The sequence below is a fragment of the Haemaphysalis longicornis genome, unplaced genomic scaffold (assembly GCF_048455015.1).
Source record: "Haemaphysalis longicornis isolate Haplotype H1 unplaced genomic scaffold, Haemaphysalis longicornis Haplotype H1 scaffold_1, whole genome shotgun sequence".
In the NCBI taxonomy this organism is placed as follows: domain Eukaryota; kingdom Metazoa; phylum Arthropoda; class Arachnida; order Ixodida; family Ixodidae; genus Haemaphysalis; species Haemaphysalis longicornis.
The window spans coordinates 367992386-368006706 of record NW_027526203.1 but is presented as its reverse complement, the minus strand read 5'-3'; the positions used below and the strand labels follow the sequence as shown (position 1 = coordinate 368006706).

Sequence of the window (14321 nt, the reverse complement as noted above, 5' to 3'; positions counted from 1 at the left end):
CATGTAAATAAACAATTTCAAACATAATGCAATGCGTGGTGGCGTGTCCTTCAGTGCTTGCATAGGAACGAATCCTCCAGCTTCGCGTGACTTAGTGCAAGCTTTGCCAATTTTCTTTTTTTAAAGATGCTTACAATAGGTAGAGAGCTACAGAGCATTCGCCGGAAAGTTGGCCTTGCAGCAACATTAAAAATGATTTGTCGAGTCGACGCGACACTGTCCACGGACGCAAAAAATTTTCTGAAACTAGATATCTCGTCAAGAAATCTGGGATTTCGTAATCGTGCCAGACATTCTTGAGTCATTCGTCGCCTAAAAACTACCGGTAACTCTATTATTCTTGCGAAGGTATGAGCATTATTTTATGTGACAATTTTTAGCCAGTACTGTTGTTTACTTTCGAGTTTCTTCGAGCAACTCGAAAACGCATTCTGGACCACGGAGTATGAGGAGGATATGGCCACTCGTATGTTATTGCGATCGCTGCGCCACCTTCGCGGTTCAACTTCAGCTGTGATCTGACGTGTAGTGACTCCCGTGTCTGCACGCGCTGTTCCAGCGGGTCGTCATAGCTGCATGAATTCGAACGCGGGGTCAAAAGATGCTATGTGAATTGCCAAGGCTTTATTGGTACAAGTGATATTTAAAGTTGTTGAGGCGTATACTATAAAGAATGGCGAAGCCGTGCTTGCAAAGCACGGTCCTCAGCTTGGACAACACGCAGGACGTGAAGAACGGCGATGTGAGGTAAGTGCTCAGCGATGCCCAACCGCTCTGATCGAAGCTTAACTTCACTAAGCGGCGGTATTGTTTGCCAGGACGTAGTTTTGTTAGGCTCTCTGAGCGCTTGTTGGTGATCAGATGCGTTAGGAATTTTGTTTTATCCTACAAAGCTGGAATAGTCGGTGCATTGAAAAAAAAAAAAAAAAATAGAACGCACACAACACGGGCGGTGTGAGATTTCGTACAATGTTGTTCGCTGGTATGTCTACGCCGCCAAACTGGTAAGTTAAACATGAAAACACTTGATGCCGTGACTAGTTGGCTGCTGTACACGATCACCGTGGCTTGTATGTAAAAAAAAAAAAAAAAAAAAACCACAAAGAAAAACAGCGATAGTGTAAACATGACGCCGAAGGTTAACCTGACCATTCGTCGAACTGAACATGTTCTAGCAACATTGCGTGGATGATTGCTTGTGGGGTTCATGACGGGGTTTGTTTGTAGACTGTTTGCGACAGCAAAATTTTCGCGCTAGGAACAATTGGGTGGATACACGTTCTTGTTTTGTATATACAAGCGTGAGGTGCACCTGGAACACTATGGTGCCGCTGAAAAAGGAACGTTCGGAAAGGTAAATATGCTCAGGTTGTTTTCAAAGCAGTCAGCTCGTAAGCACAATCCCGCCGTCCGCAACGTGCGGCAGGTGATGCTTGTAGGCTACATCGTCGGTAGGTTTTTTATAGTAGATGCAGTGAGTTCTCACTGGCTGCCACTGGTTTTACTTCGAATGGCGTGGGAAACAGTTATACAATGCTCGTTCGCCAGTGGTTCTGCCTCGTGTGTGGCGGTTTTGGTTGCCTGTAGCCTCGGTTTTGTGAACTGAAGCGATGCACTACTAGGTGTGTTCACTTCGCACAGTGTGGTGCCCGCCTTATTGTCTCAAGCAATGAGTTGCTCGAAAATGCTAATTAAGGCTCTCATTTTTCAGTTCGTGGCTAACTTTAGCTCATGTGGAGGTGCCCTATGATGTATGTTTGTATGTTCCCTTTTTTTGTATGACTGCTTAATTAAGCAGAAGCAAGAACCAACAGCCTGGACTGTTGGTTGTTGCTTGTGTTCGCTGACCTAATGTGGCACGTAGCAAGGGCTGAGCCCATAGCATTCAAATTGCTTTAGTGTTAAGAGTATTTCAAGAGTGTTGTTAAGAGTATTTCAAGGTGTTCCAAGATTGTTTTCCAGTGCTCTTTCTTGCCTTCAGGGTGCCTTTGGTCTGTCCACCTGTAGAGGCAGGTGATGTTCTGCCAACAGCCGACAGAATTAGCTGGGAGAATTTCTCACAACAGTCAGTCACCACAAGGTCCTGTCCAGCTGAAAGTTAGCTTCATATCAGCATGATGGAGGGTGGGCGTGTTGGTTCTGGTACAGTATGGAAAAATGCGTGAATAAGACGGTGACACAGAAGCACGTCGTCCTGTGTATTTTCATAATATCACTTCAGCTAATCTGAACAGACCTAAGCATGTCTTTTTTGCAAAGCGAAGTGCTTTGCTCCCTGTTACTGAGTGAGGCCAACATTATGTAAAATTGTGTGTTTGTTGCACTGATTTGGTCTAACCTAATACAAGTACCATAACCCAATCCTTTGCTGGTTCACTAAGTGGATGGTGTTATTGAATGGAAGGGGAAGAAAACACAATTATGAAAATACTTGTCAAACTATGACTTACAAAGAAAAAGGGGGGGGGGGGGGTGGAGGGGAAAAGAGCCTTTACGGCCAGGGGATCGAATTCCGGTCATCCTAAATTCTAAGTGAGCATCATGCCACAGAAATGGATGTCCGGGATTGCTTTTGCAGTGTACTTCGCATACGACACCTTGGCAAAGGTGTTTAAGGGTGCCATTGAAAAAGCTTTTTTTTATATGATCACTGTTTGGAGTCACATATTTATTGTTCATTAATTTTAACCAATCTCGTTCTGCTGGCGTACTTCCATTTGACTGGAAAATAAGCAAAGTAACACCACTACTCAAGGCACGCAGCCCCTTTGATCCCTCTGATTACTATCCCGTCTAACTTGCATTGCGTGTAAATTACTGGAACAAATAATAACTTTCACGTGTCAGGCTATTCAGGTATTCTATTAACTACTAACCTAACATGGTTTGAACACATACTAATCCCATTGCAGAAGCATTGAGAGCGTTTGGCTACATCAGAAAAAACATTTCCTTATCTCTCCTCACCATCCACAAAATTACGTGCGAGACCTTTATCCGAACTAAACTGGAATGCACATCTCCTATTCGGAACCTTCATCGCAGCCTGCTTCTCCACTTATAAATATGACTGACATCTTAGCATCCCTCTCTCTCTTCCATATCGTCTAAACGTAAAATTGGGCAGGAATTTCTTTTCCAGAAATTGTATTATCACTTTCATCACCTCTGCACTTCCCTCCTGCCCACACCATCCTCTCTGTTCATGTTGTCTGTTCAGTTCCATGTCCATCCAGCTAGTGCATGGCTTAACTAATGCGTTTAACAAGTCATTTCTACAACGTGCCCCAGAAGAATGGACCTTGCTGCCAGATTGTGTTGTTTGGCAATGAGGTGTGCTGCAGTGGAGGGCTCAGGATTAATTTTGACCACCTGGGGATGCGCGGAAATCTTGCAACACACGAGCGCTTTCACTTTTAGCCTCCATCAGAAAAGGGGCCGCCGCGGCCGGGAATCGAACCCGTGTCCTTGGGCTCAGCAGCACAATGAAGTCTCCGCAGTCCTGAATGCGGGGATTCAACCATAGCCTCTGTAAGCAGCGAGCCAGTGATGAAACCTGAAGCTCTTGATAGTATTGTGGACAATGTATTGTATTCTGTTCCCAAATAGGTGCGAGCTGTACACTTCCTTTACACACTTAATACCATCTACTGGTTTGCTTTGAACACTCCCTGTGTTCTTTTGAACCGAGTGGAGAAGAAATGCGGGTGTTCCACTGAAGTGTCAGTGTGACAATGTTTTGGGAGCTTTTAGGTGCAACTGGGCAGAAAGTTTGCCCACTTTGTATTTTTTGCTTTATCTCCATGGTTTGGGTAGGTGTTCTCGTGGAACTTTACCGTAGGGGGCTGCAGCTCACAGCTTGCTTGGTTTTTAGTTGGGCTTGGCCATTTCAACTTGTAACACGCTATTTTATGCCACAAAATGACGGAAAAAAAAAAAAAAACTAGGAAGGGAGCAGAACAGAAAAATTCCAGCTTCAATTTTTAATTTTAAACAAGCAAAGCACTGGTGGCATGAAGCAAAAGTCGAGAGAACTGTAAAAGTTTTGGGGAAGCCCTTCAGTTAAAACAAAAAGTTATTTATCCTTTAGTCCATCCCCTTAAAAAGATTCCTAAGTAGAAGTAAATTCACAAAAACAAAGGTATACTGTTCAGGGCCACTAGTGCGTGGGACGACTGTGCTGCCAGCTTCAAGGACAGTTCTGTTTACAATCTCGCTTACACGTTTCTCTTAGCCATTGTTCCCCCTATCTTTGCTTTCCATCTTTTGCAATTCAGCTTCTTGCTTTCTTTGACTGTTCTGATATCATTGTCCCATTTAAATTGTTTCAGTTGTTTTTGCTAATGAGATGTGTCAAGCTGCTTTAAGGCTCTTTTTTCGACAAAAGATTGGAATTGAACAAAAACAAAACAACAAATGCCAGCGTTTTTACACACAAGTAATTTACATATGTTCCAACAGAAATGCCGCACTATTTTAAAATCAATGCCCTTTGACGTGGCTGTGTTTATGAATGCCTGGTTTTTAAAGTTTTATTTCTGTGAATGATGTGTCCTGGTAATGGTGAAAACAGTTTTTTAGTCTTCGTCGTTTTTGAATGGTTAAAATCGGCAGCCTGTGCGTCAGTTTCTGGTAATTCAATCCTGCTGACCTGACCTTCTGTGTGTTCTATCAAATCTGGGCAACAGTGCATTAAATCATTTGTTTCCAATTTTGCATTAAGATGAGGGTTTTCCTCACAATTATTAGTGTGTCCTGAGTACTAAGAAAAGACGTGCTTGTCAAACTGTGATACAAATGGCACCATGTGTACTGAACTTTTTTTTTCACCGAACTTTTGTTTCATGTTTGCCAGAGTGGACGAGGAAATTGATGCCCAGGCTTCTAAATGACACAGACAAGGGGCTTGGAGTGCAGAAAATAGTAACCATGTGTGCTTGCGTTAGTGGGCATTAAGGTTTCTCAATGCAAAACTAAATAAGCTACTCACCAGAAAAGCAAGTCTTGTCATTGAGTATGCAGCAGTGAAACAATGATGCAACATTGTGGACTGGGAGTACGTATACTGATTGGTACTGCCAGTGCACATTGGTGGGCTCTCTTCAGACACTGATGTTGTCAACTTCTCCATACTAAAAAACAACCTTTCCTGTCTTTCAATAACTTCTTGGCTTCCTCAATGATGTCACAAACTGCATTCTTTGCACAACATCTGTATGGAGCAACTGTTCAAATGAAGAAAAAGGTATAGGAAGCGTGCGACACATAAAGATGTTGCACTGTTTCTCTGTGGCAGCGCCACCACTGGCTGTGCCGTCATCCCATGGCAGGTAGGGAGCCCACATGTGCGTGCCTTTGTGCCACGGAGGCACGGAGGCGCGCACATGTAGGCTCCCTAGTGCCAGGCAAGGTTGTGCCGCAGTTGCCTACTACACAGGCGTTTTCGAAGGTGAACAATGTAATCCAACGGCTTGTATTTTGCTGTATTGGCAAATCTAGACTTTTTTACTGGGGCAAATGAGGAAAGGGCAGGAAATTTATCAAGAGCAAGCACGCTTTCAACCTATCTTGGTAATGCGGCGTCGCACAGAACTGCACTGTCAAAGGTCACCGCACCCGTCAAGCAAACTTAAACCCCCCAAACAAGAGTCTTCCGCTGCTGCAATTCAGGTTGTTGACCACTTTTAATTAAACTTTAGTGCTGTCTACTTGTCAGTGGTAGTGCAGCTGCTTCAAGCAAGAAGTGTCTGACATTGCAAACTGGGCAAAAAGGAAGCGTTAATGCACGCTGGTTTGTTCTTGCAACCCACCGCTTTTGAATTGACACACGCTTACTTTGGGAAAAAAGAATGTGCTTATGTTTCGGGGTGTCGAACTTGAATCAAACCAACATTTTTGCCCGAACTGAACCCTAACCCGAACCGTTAATTTTTAGCACGCTGAACCTGAACTGGAACTGAACTGAAAAAATAAATTAAGGTTACTGGTTCACGGCAAAACGGTTTGACTGTCCGTTGTTGATATAATGTGGTCAGTGTCATTCAGGGAGTTATTTTCTTTATAAACCATCAATTTTGTGATCTTCCACGGACTTTTACCTTTTAGGTTAATCACACTATCAACGCCCTCTCTAACAGTGGTCACAACTCGATGAAAGAAATGCGCACCAATATTGAAATCATATGTTGCTGCTGGTCGCGCGCGCGCAGACGAAATATTACATTCTCCACTGTGTGCAGGCGATACGAAACATGTGCTTTGTGCTTCTAGGTACAGGTCTCTGCGACTAAGCAAGCATTGTACATCCACACAAAAATGGACATTAAAACAACACAAAAATATATTTTTGGTACTTCCTGTGTGTGGGCCCAGCGCAGTTATTAGAGCCCAAACAAGAAGGATGGGTGAGGTAGGATTTTGCAATTGTCAACAAAATACACTCTCATCAACACAAAGTCGTTAGCTGCAGGTAGTGACAGAGAGCTGTGACTCAAATGTCCCCGCGGGGCACGAAAAAAGGCCACATTGAGGTTCGTAGTAGTCAACAAAATGCTTCCTGATCTGCAGTGCTCGGAAAGGCTCACATGATTCCAATACATGAAAAAGATCTGGTAAACAGTAAATACAGTACAGTCTGGCTGTTTGTAACAGGAGTCCCTTAAGTCCCGTATGGCGGAGATCTTGGATCTGTCATTGGTTTATCACCAACGAAGTGTGTCCTGCGTATTCTTATTCTCTTCACCAGCTACCATTCAGTTCGATCGGCATAACAAAACAAAAAACTTACACTCTGCTTTCGCACACTTACAACAAACTGTAAACAGTTGCGTCGTTTGTGTGATGCACACTGTAAATCTATTGTGTTCACTGTTCATGATGGCTTGGCCATGCTGAAAATCGAAAGAACTTTGTTTCCAGAGGAGAATTAGAGTTGATTGATTGACTGTAGGGTTTAACGTGCCAACGCAACGCAGGCGATGAGGTGTGTCATAGTGGAGGGCTCTGGATTAATTTTGACCACCTGGGGATCCTTAACGTACGCCGAAACCTCGTACACACGAGCGTTTTTGCTTTCTGCCTCCATCAGAAAAGCGGCCACCGCGGCCGGGAATCGAACCCGCTTCCTCGTGCTCAGCAGCACTACTGAGCCACCGCGGCACACTCTGCTTTCGCACACTTACAACAAACTGTAAACAGTTGCGTCGTTTGTGTGATGCACACTGTAAATCTATTGTGTTCACTGTTCATGATGGCTTGGCCATGCTGAAAATCGAAAGAACTTTGTTTCCAGAGGAGAATTAGAGTTGATTGATTGACTGTAGGGTTTAACGTGCCAACGCAACGCAGGCGATGAGGTGTGTCATAGTGGAGGGCTCTGGATTAATTTTGACCACCTGGGGATCCTTAACGTACGCCGAAACCTCGTACACACGAGCGTTTTTGCTTTTTGCCTCCATCAGAAAAGCGGCCACCGTGGCCGGGAATCGAACCCGCTTCCTCGTGCTCAGCAGCACTACTGAGCCACCGCGGCGGGTGGAGAATTAGAGTAATTATTTGCGCAGTTCGTAATGTAACATTTTGTGCGCACATCACGAAGTTACCATCTCTACGTGACTACCCCAGTGCTGTCTGCTTGCCTGCCGGCCGAGTAGTTGGGGAAGCACCCACAAGATGGCGCTGCAGCCCTGTTGCACAGTCGCTACAGGCGCAACATCAGTTGCTGAAATGAATTTTATACTGCCTCACAAGGGTGCACTGCTTTTGTTGCAGTATGCGCTGCCTGTCTAGGAGAGTGACAGAGCTTTTGCTTCGGCAATTACTTTTGCAGATCAGTTTTAAGGACTTTTAAAAATGATTCACGTGCGCAGTTGTTAGGCTTCAAGCGGGCATTTTAGAATGTGCAATTTGCCCCCAAGGTATCCTATGATGGTTTTTGCAGCAACATACTGGCCAACTGCTGCGGTGGCATAGCCTGTTGGCCATCTCAGATGCTAGACATGTAGTCTCTGGTTCAGAGCCAGACTGCGGCAACTATGTTTTTTTATGAGGCACGCAACATTTGCATACATGACCATATGCTCACTTTGGAGGGACGCTACAGGCAAATAAGCCATTCTTTTGGCACAAAGGTTGGATCTTTTATAGCTTTTCCTACAACTGTTTCGGCAATTAAAGGCATTTTTTTTTGCTACAAATTGACAAATAAAGCAGCAGTTTATCTCTCTCTTTCTCTCTCTCTCTCTTGTCTTTCCCTTGCTTATTTTTTTTTTTTTGGGCGATCTGGAATTGGGAACAAGAGTGATGCATTTAGCAGCAGCCATAGCGGCTGGTTACCAAAAAGTTGCTGAATTCATTGCTGGCTCGTGTGCAAGCATGCACATTAATATGCTCCATAGGCTGTTTAAGGAGCTTTGCTGATCTGCTTTCGCAATTTGGGAGGTGAAAAATGGTACTGCACGAAGTTGAGATGCGGTGATACTTGGCCTGGTGGTGCCCTGTCGTCACCGTCTAATTTTTTAAAGAGGTGTTGCTGCTGCTTGGTTAACTGGGTATGTCGATCCTCGTTCTTCCATTTTATGTGCCTTTAGAGTACCTGAGGCGTTGCAAATTATTCCAGAGGGTTTCATTATGGCACTTTTTTTAGTTGCTTAGAGGTTACTGCACTGCTAGTGTTAATCACGTTTGAGGCTGTGCTCTTTGATTTCCCGCCCAGTAGTTGATCTAATTTTTGTGCTGCAAAGTGGCCCGCAAAAGTGGTCACGTTTGGGGCAGGGTTCATCACGACACCCCTGTATGGTTAACTCGTTTATTTGAATCTGATAGGACGCTTATACTTTGTCAAATGAAAAGGGGAAAGGTGAATTTACCAAAGTTCAAATATAATTTTCTGTGCTGATGGGACCCCTAAAGTGGACCCCTAGCCAAGGTATAATAATGGGAATCACGTGCACAATATTTGTAACCCACAACTGTGATTCGAAGGCTTCCAACGGGCTAGCAAGGTTGTAATAAAATGACGTCTGGTGGTAACGTGCGTGTTAGGCTTAAGGCGCTCCTTTTGTTTCAACTCAGCTCTGTAACCACCCCCGTTTATTTGTTTTTAAATCCTTGTCCTTGTGGAGCTATATGTCGCTATCTCTACCAAGAAGTTCTATACCTGCAAGAGCTATATGTCGCTATCTCTACCAAGAAGTTCTATACCTGCAATTTCAATGGTTTATTTAATAAAATTTCAAGCTGTAGTTATGCTGCACATTAACAGAAACACAGGTTGTTTAAAGGAATCATAATCAGTCAACTTCAGCATTTATAGGGGCTTCTCCAACACCCGAAAGCCAAAATTCAAAACCCTAGTCGTGTTTATAGCATGTGGGAGAAGTCTTTTCCATATGTACTTGCCCCACCCACACTTTTATTTGCAGAGACTTGCACAGGCCAGTTTTGTTTGCTAATTGAGCCATCCTAGTAGAGATTAAAATGCATTTTTTTTGTTCTGTGAGCTGTTGAAGTGCTCAAATAGAGGTAGTAGTCAGAGGTACAGAAAGAGAAAAAAAAAACATTCTTTTTACCAGGTTTGTATTCACGATGACAATGTCTATGTATATGGATACATATGCATATACATATGTTTAAAGCTCAAACACTAATGGGATCTTTTATCTGGCTTCTATTACAAAGCAAACAGTTCTATTGGTTATTCAGTCGCCACACATCATCATCTTCATTACCTTGCTTCATAACTCTTCCTCATGCGCTATTCTGTCTTTGTTGACTGTTGCAGCCAGTTCAACTGGCTGCATTGTGCAGAATTGAGACTTCACGGTCGATTAAATAAATATTCACTCGTCCATTCAGTAAGCTGTCATCTTGCACCTTTACCTGAAGGGTCCGATTGCTTTCTCGCTCTGGTGTCGCATGAGCCTGATTGTGCCAGCATGTCAACTGAACTATGTTCGGCTACCTAGCAACATTCTAGCGCACCTTCTTCCTGCAAGAAGCCTATCTATATTTCTTGGCTAAAGAAGCCCATTTGGGCACAGGCCCTGAATTGGGATCATGGGTCCCTGAGGTTCTACAGGAGTGCAGATGCATCTCACAAGCATGTTTTGTGTGCTGTTTTCTGCCAGCCAAAGAGACTCGCTCCTGATGTCCTGAAGTCTGGAGCATGGCTGACCGGTTAACAGGTCATCAAGGAAAAATAGCATATAGGCAGACAAAAGGCAGCATGAGCACGGCAGTTTTGTGGCATAAAGAAACTGGCAGGCATGCTATGCGTGCAAGGTCCTTGATGTGCCTCTTCGAAAGTCAGCCTAAGCAGCAACCAATGTGTGTGTGTGAGCAACTCTTTGTCCTGTTGTCAGCTTCCTATGTCTAAATGCCTGTATTCTTGTAACTTTTCCTTGCTGAAATTTCTTGTCTTCCTCGTCGACTCTTCCTTGTTCATATCCCAGTGCTGCTGTCCTATGGGGCTAGGTGAATACCTATGCATGGGTTGATCCATCATCTAGCTCCTACTGCGACGTCTACTCATTATTCTTGTTGTCTTGGCTCTATTCACTTCCCACACCTTGTTGTTGCCCTTTTCACGTTTGCCCTCTAACTCGCTTGTGTGTTTTTTTGCTGTGGGTACATATTCTGAAAAATGTATTAGGATATTGAAATCGGTTTTAGCGTGCATAAAATATCAGGCCCTGGCATAGCATGACAACACAGAAAGGTGGAATATGGGACTTGTGATATACTGTTCATTCACCTGCTTTTTTAGTTGAAAAAAAAAAAAAAAAGTTGTTAAAGCCATTTTGAGAGTGTTTGTTTGCTGTACTAAAAGAAAGTTATTTTTGCCCTTTTGCTCACTTGTTTGTGCTCAGACTTGTTGGTGCTCACAGTATGCAGCAAAGTTTACTGCCCATGCGCTTGTTTCTAATCCCCACCATCCTTCATGCTCTGTTTACATGTCAGTGCCACTTTTACCCATCATGAAACAGGGATCCAGGTTACTGGGCAGCTTTTTTCATGTATTTCCAGTAATTCCAAACGTTTTCCTTGCATTGTCTGCTCTCTATCACACTTTTTGTCGCCTTCAGCACACATTCACATGCTATCATTTTCACCTGTGTTTGCTTTTTTTTTTTTTTTTTTTTCTGGTAGCTTAAAGGAAAATTCATGATATTTTCGTGTAAAGTTTTTTCTGCTGCTATCGGTGCCTACCAGCCCACTAATCATAGAGTTGCACATTAGACCGTAAATACCAGCATAAATAATTATTTACAGCCTCGTTTATCTGTGGCAGTTTCGGTTTCGATCAACTGAACATCGAGGCGGCCGCCATGACAAGAGGGCGCATGTGATGTCACTGTTCTCGTCGCACCACTGCCGGTGTGGACGCGTGCACCGCCCCCACCAGCCATGGTCTCGACCATCTCCATGTGCTGGGCAGCATGACATCAGGCTCAGAACTGTGACAGGATACACATGGCGAAACAGCACATGCCAACCGCAGCCAGCGCGTTGGCCATGTCACGGGGCCCTCACGTCGACAGTTTGGGGCGCGGAGGAGTAGATGGTGTCATGCTGATGCTGATTGCAAAAGGGTATCCGTTCTGAGCTTTTTCGTGCGCGCAAAGACTAAAATGGATTTAAAATATGTTATACTGAATAGTTACTGTCGAAACTTGCAGGGTGATATCTCCACATAGTTAATCCCAGTGTTGAAATTCCGTGTCAGTGCTCTTTTAACATACACATTGTTGCGAGACGTGTGCATTTTGAACAAATAAATTCTGGGGTCAACAGCTGCTAGCAGGTTGGAGTTGTACACGTCCAATCATCTCATCGAGCAGTGCTTGTGCCTAAGCTTTTGATGAGACTAATTTTTTACTGCTTTCCAGCTGTGTGTCTGCATAAGTGCAAAATGACTGAATTACTCAGATTTCCACAAATCATTGCCACTGGCAGCTGCCTTTGTTTTCTGTATAGCTTGTTCCCTGCAACACATTTCAGAAATGCTTGGTCAAACGGATACATTGATTGCTGCAGCTGTATCAGATGGCACTGGGGTGAAGCACAGGAGCATTGGAATTACAAGAGCTGATTGTAGCATACATGCGTTTCTGTTCACATTAGAAACTTTTATCCAAATCACTAAACAGTGTGCATATACAGCTTCGCAAATAGTTTGCAGAAGGAAAATTTCGCTGCACCCACAAGCTTTGCAGTGAAAGATGTAAAGTGCGTGCAGTGCACTTTATGCCTTTACAAAGATACAAAGCTTTTCCTTCAATTTTCTTGGAGAAATTTGAAACTGAATAAATTATAAATTAAAAGAAAAGGGTTGTTATCTGATGATCGATGAGTGCTGCTGCATGAGAAATCTGCAGTTTTGTTCCACTTGATTTGATTGATGGCAGGGTTTAACGCGCCGACGCAACGCAGGCGATGAGGCGCGCCGTAGTGGAGGGCTCCGGATTAATTTTGACCACCTGGGGATCTTTAACGTGCGCCGAAGTCTCGTACACACGGGCGTTTTTGCTTTTCGCCTCCATCAGAAAAGCGGCCGTCGCGGCCGGGGTTTTGTTCCACTTGAAATCAAATAAAGGGAAATCTAAGTATCAACTCAAATTCAGCATAAATCCTGGGCAAGTGAGCAGTCGTGTACGTTAAGCCTTGGTTAAGGTGTTTGGTGAAGTGATTTTGTAAAACTTGCTGCACATTTGGTGTGTCTAGTGGTTGTGGTGGGTGAAAATTTTGGCACATTTTCAGGGATTTAAAGAAGGGGAAAACATAAATGCGTCGAATCACGAGTATTTTGTGCTGTTTCAGGAACTCCCCTGCCTTGATACATCAGCTTTACAGCTGTTGCTAAGCAAAGAGAAACCTTTCTCCTCGATGCTCTCGTCTTAGTCTAGGAGTGCCGGTGCCCTGTGCCTCGCTCAGCGAATGCTCATTTTTGTTTGCAGCGAGGAGCAGGGCGGGGTCCCTGGTCGCAAAGAAGGCAAGGAAGGGGGCACTAAGCACAAGAAGCGCAAGCACCACAAGCACAAGCACAAACACCACCACGGCTCCAACAAGGAGAAGAAGCGCAAGTCGAGCGGGGGTGACAAGGGGGCCCTCTCGGTGGACCCCTTGCTTGGCCAGGACAGCAGCCTGCAGGTTAGCAGCATGAACCTGGAGGAACTGGAGCAGCAGAAGGCGATCCTGCAAGCCAAGCTGTACACACTGGTTCCCAGCGACTACGGCAGTTCCGAAGAGGACGTGCACAAGAGCAAAAAGGCCAAGCCCAGCAAGAGCCACGAGGGAGGCAGCAAGAAGACAGCGCGGGCGTCGTCGCAGGACCGCAAGGCTGAGCGGGAAGGCAAGAGCCGAGATCACTCCCGCTCTGAGCACCGGAAGGAGCGGGACGGCTCTCCGCACTTGAGCAGGTTGGTAGACCTGACTGCCCGAGAGCCTTCCTGTATGCCATAAACAAACACATGGCATGGCAGCCTGGTGCATGAGCCAATTTCTGGCAGGATAAGCAATTTTTTTTTTTTCCCTATCATCACTTCCGCTAAGATTCTTGTTACTGGCTTGACTGTCTCAATGTGAACTCGCATCTTAAAAAGCAGCACTTTTAATGATAGGTTGAGGAAGTTCCTTTTGTGTTACCTCCGACGTTGCCTGTAAATCTACGTTTCTTCAGAGATCACAGTCCTGCATGCTATGTGGCTGCACCTGTATTTTTCTTCTGATTCAACAGGTGCACAAGTGCACCAAAAGTCAGATACAGTCCAGCCCGCTTATAACGAACACATCAGGAAATGGAAATCAGTTTGTTATATCCGTTTTTCGCTGTATGTGAGCATAAAATAATGTATGCAGATGGTAACAGGAAACGAAGATTTGTTCGTTATAGCTGGGATTTTGTTAAAACGGCATTCGCTATAAATGGGCTATACTGTATTAGCAAAAATGTGATATTGTAAGCATAGCTGATCGACTGCTGTGCTGTACTGACTGCTGCTGTTTATCTTTTTATTTGTAAATTTCATACTGTGTGCTATTTGGTAATATTAGCAAAGAGCCTTCCTGCGTAACAAAAAGCTTTTAGTTCGATTTCTTTTTATCATTAGTAATTAAAAAAAGGCATAACTTTTTCCAGCTCTAGCATGCAATTAACTTCCGGAAAAAATAATGGGAAATCTGCCAAATAATTGTGGCTGAAGATGACAGCACTAAGCCCTGCCTAGGGTTCTCCCCTTGAATTTTTGATAGGTGGAAATTTTGAGAATGGGAGGAGGGGGGCAAAAAATTTAACAATTTCAAATTTTCATCGCAACAATTTC

At 44.2% G+C, this 14321-nt stretch overlaps 1 protein-coding gene across 3 annotated transcripts in view; it reads left to right on the top strand.

Moving 5' to 3' along the window:
• Window positions 1-514: 514 nt before the first annotated feature.
• Window positions 515-14321, top strand: part of Prp4k (Pre-mRNA processing factor 4 kinase) — a 67461-nt gene continuing 53654 nt past the window's right edge. For 2 of the 3 annotated variants that reach the window (XM_077686288.1, XM_077686287.1), the window contains exons 1-2: window positions 515-747; window positions 12957-13418. In XM_077686288.1, the coding sequence (XP_077542414.1) occupies window positions 674-747; window positions 12957-13418 (536 nt within the window). In that variant the 5' untranslated portion in view covers window positions 515-673. Of the gene's footprint in view, window positions 748-1188; window positions 1355-12956; window positions 13419-14321 lie in introns of those variants that run through there. The other variant, XM_077686289.1, reaches the window with a different exon arrangement.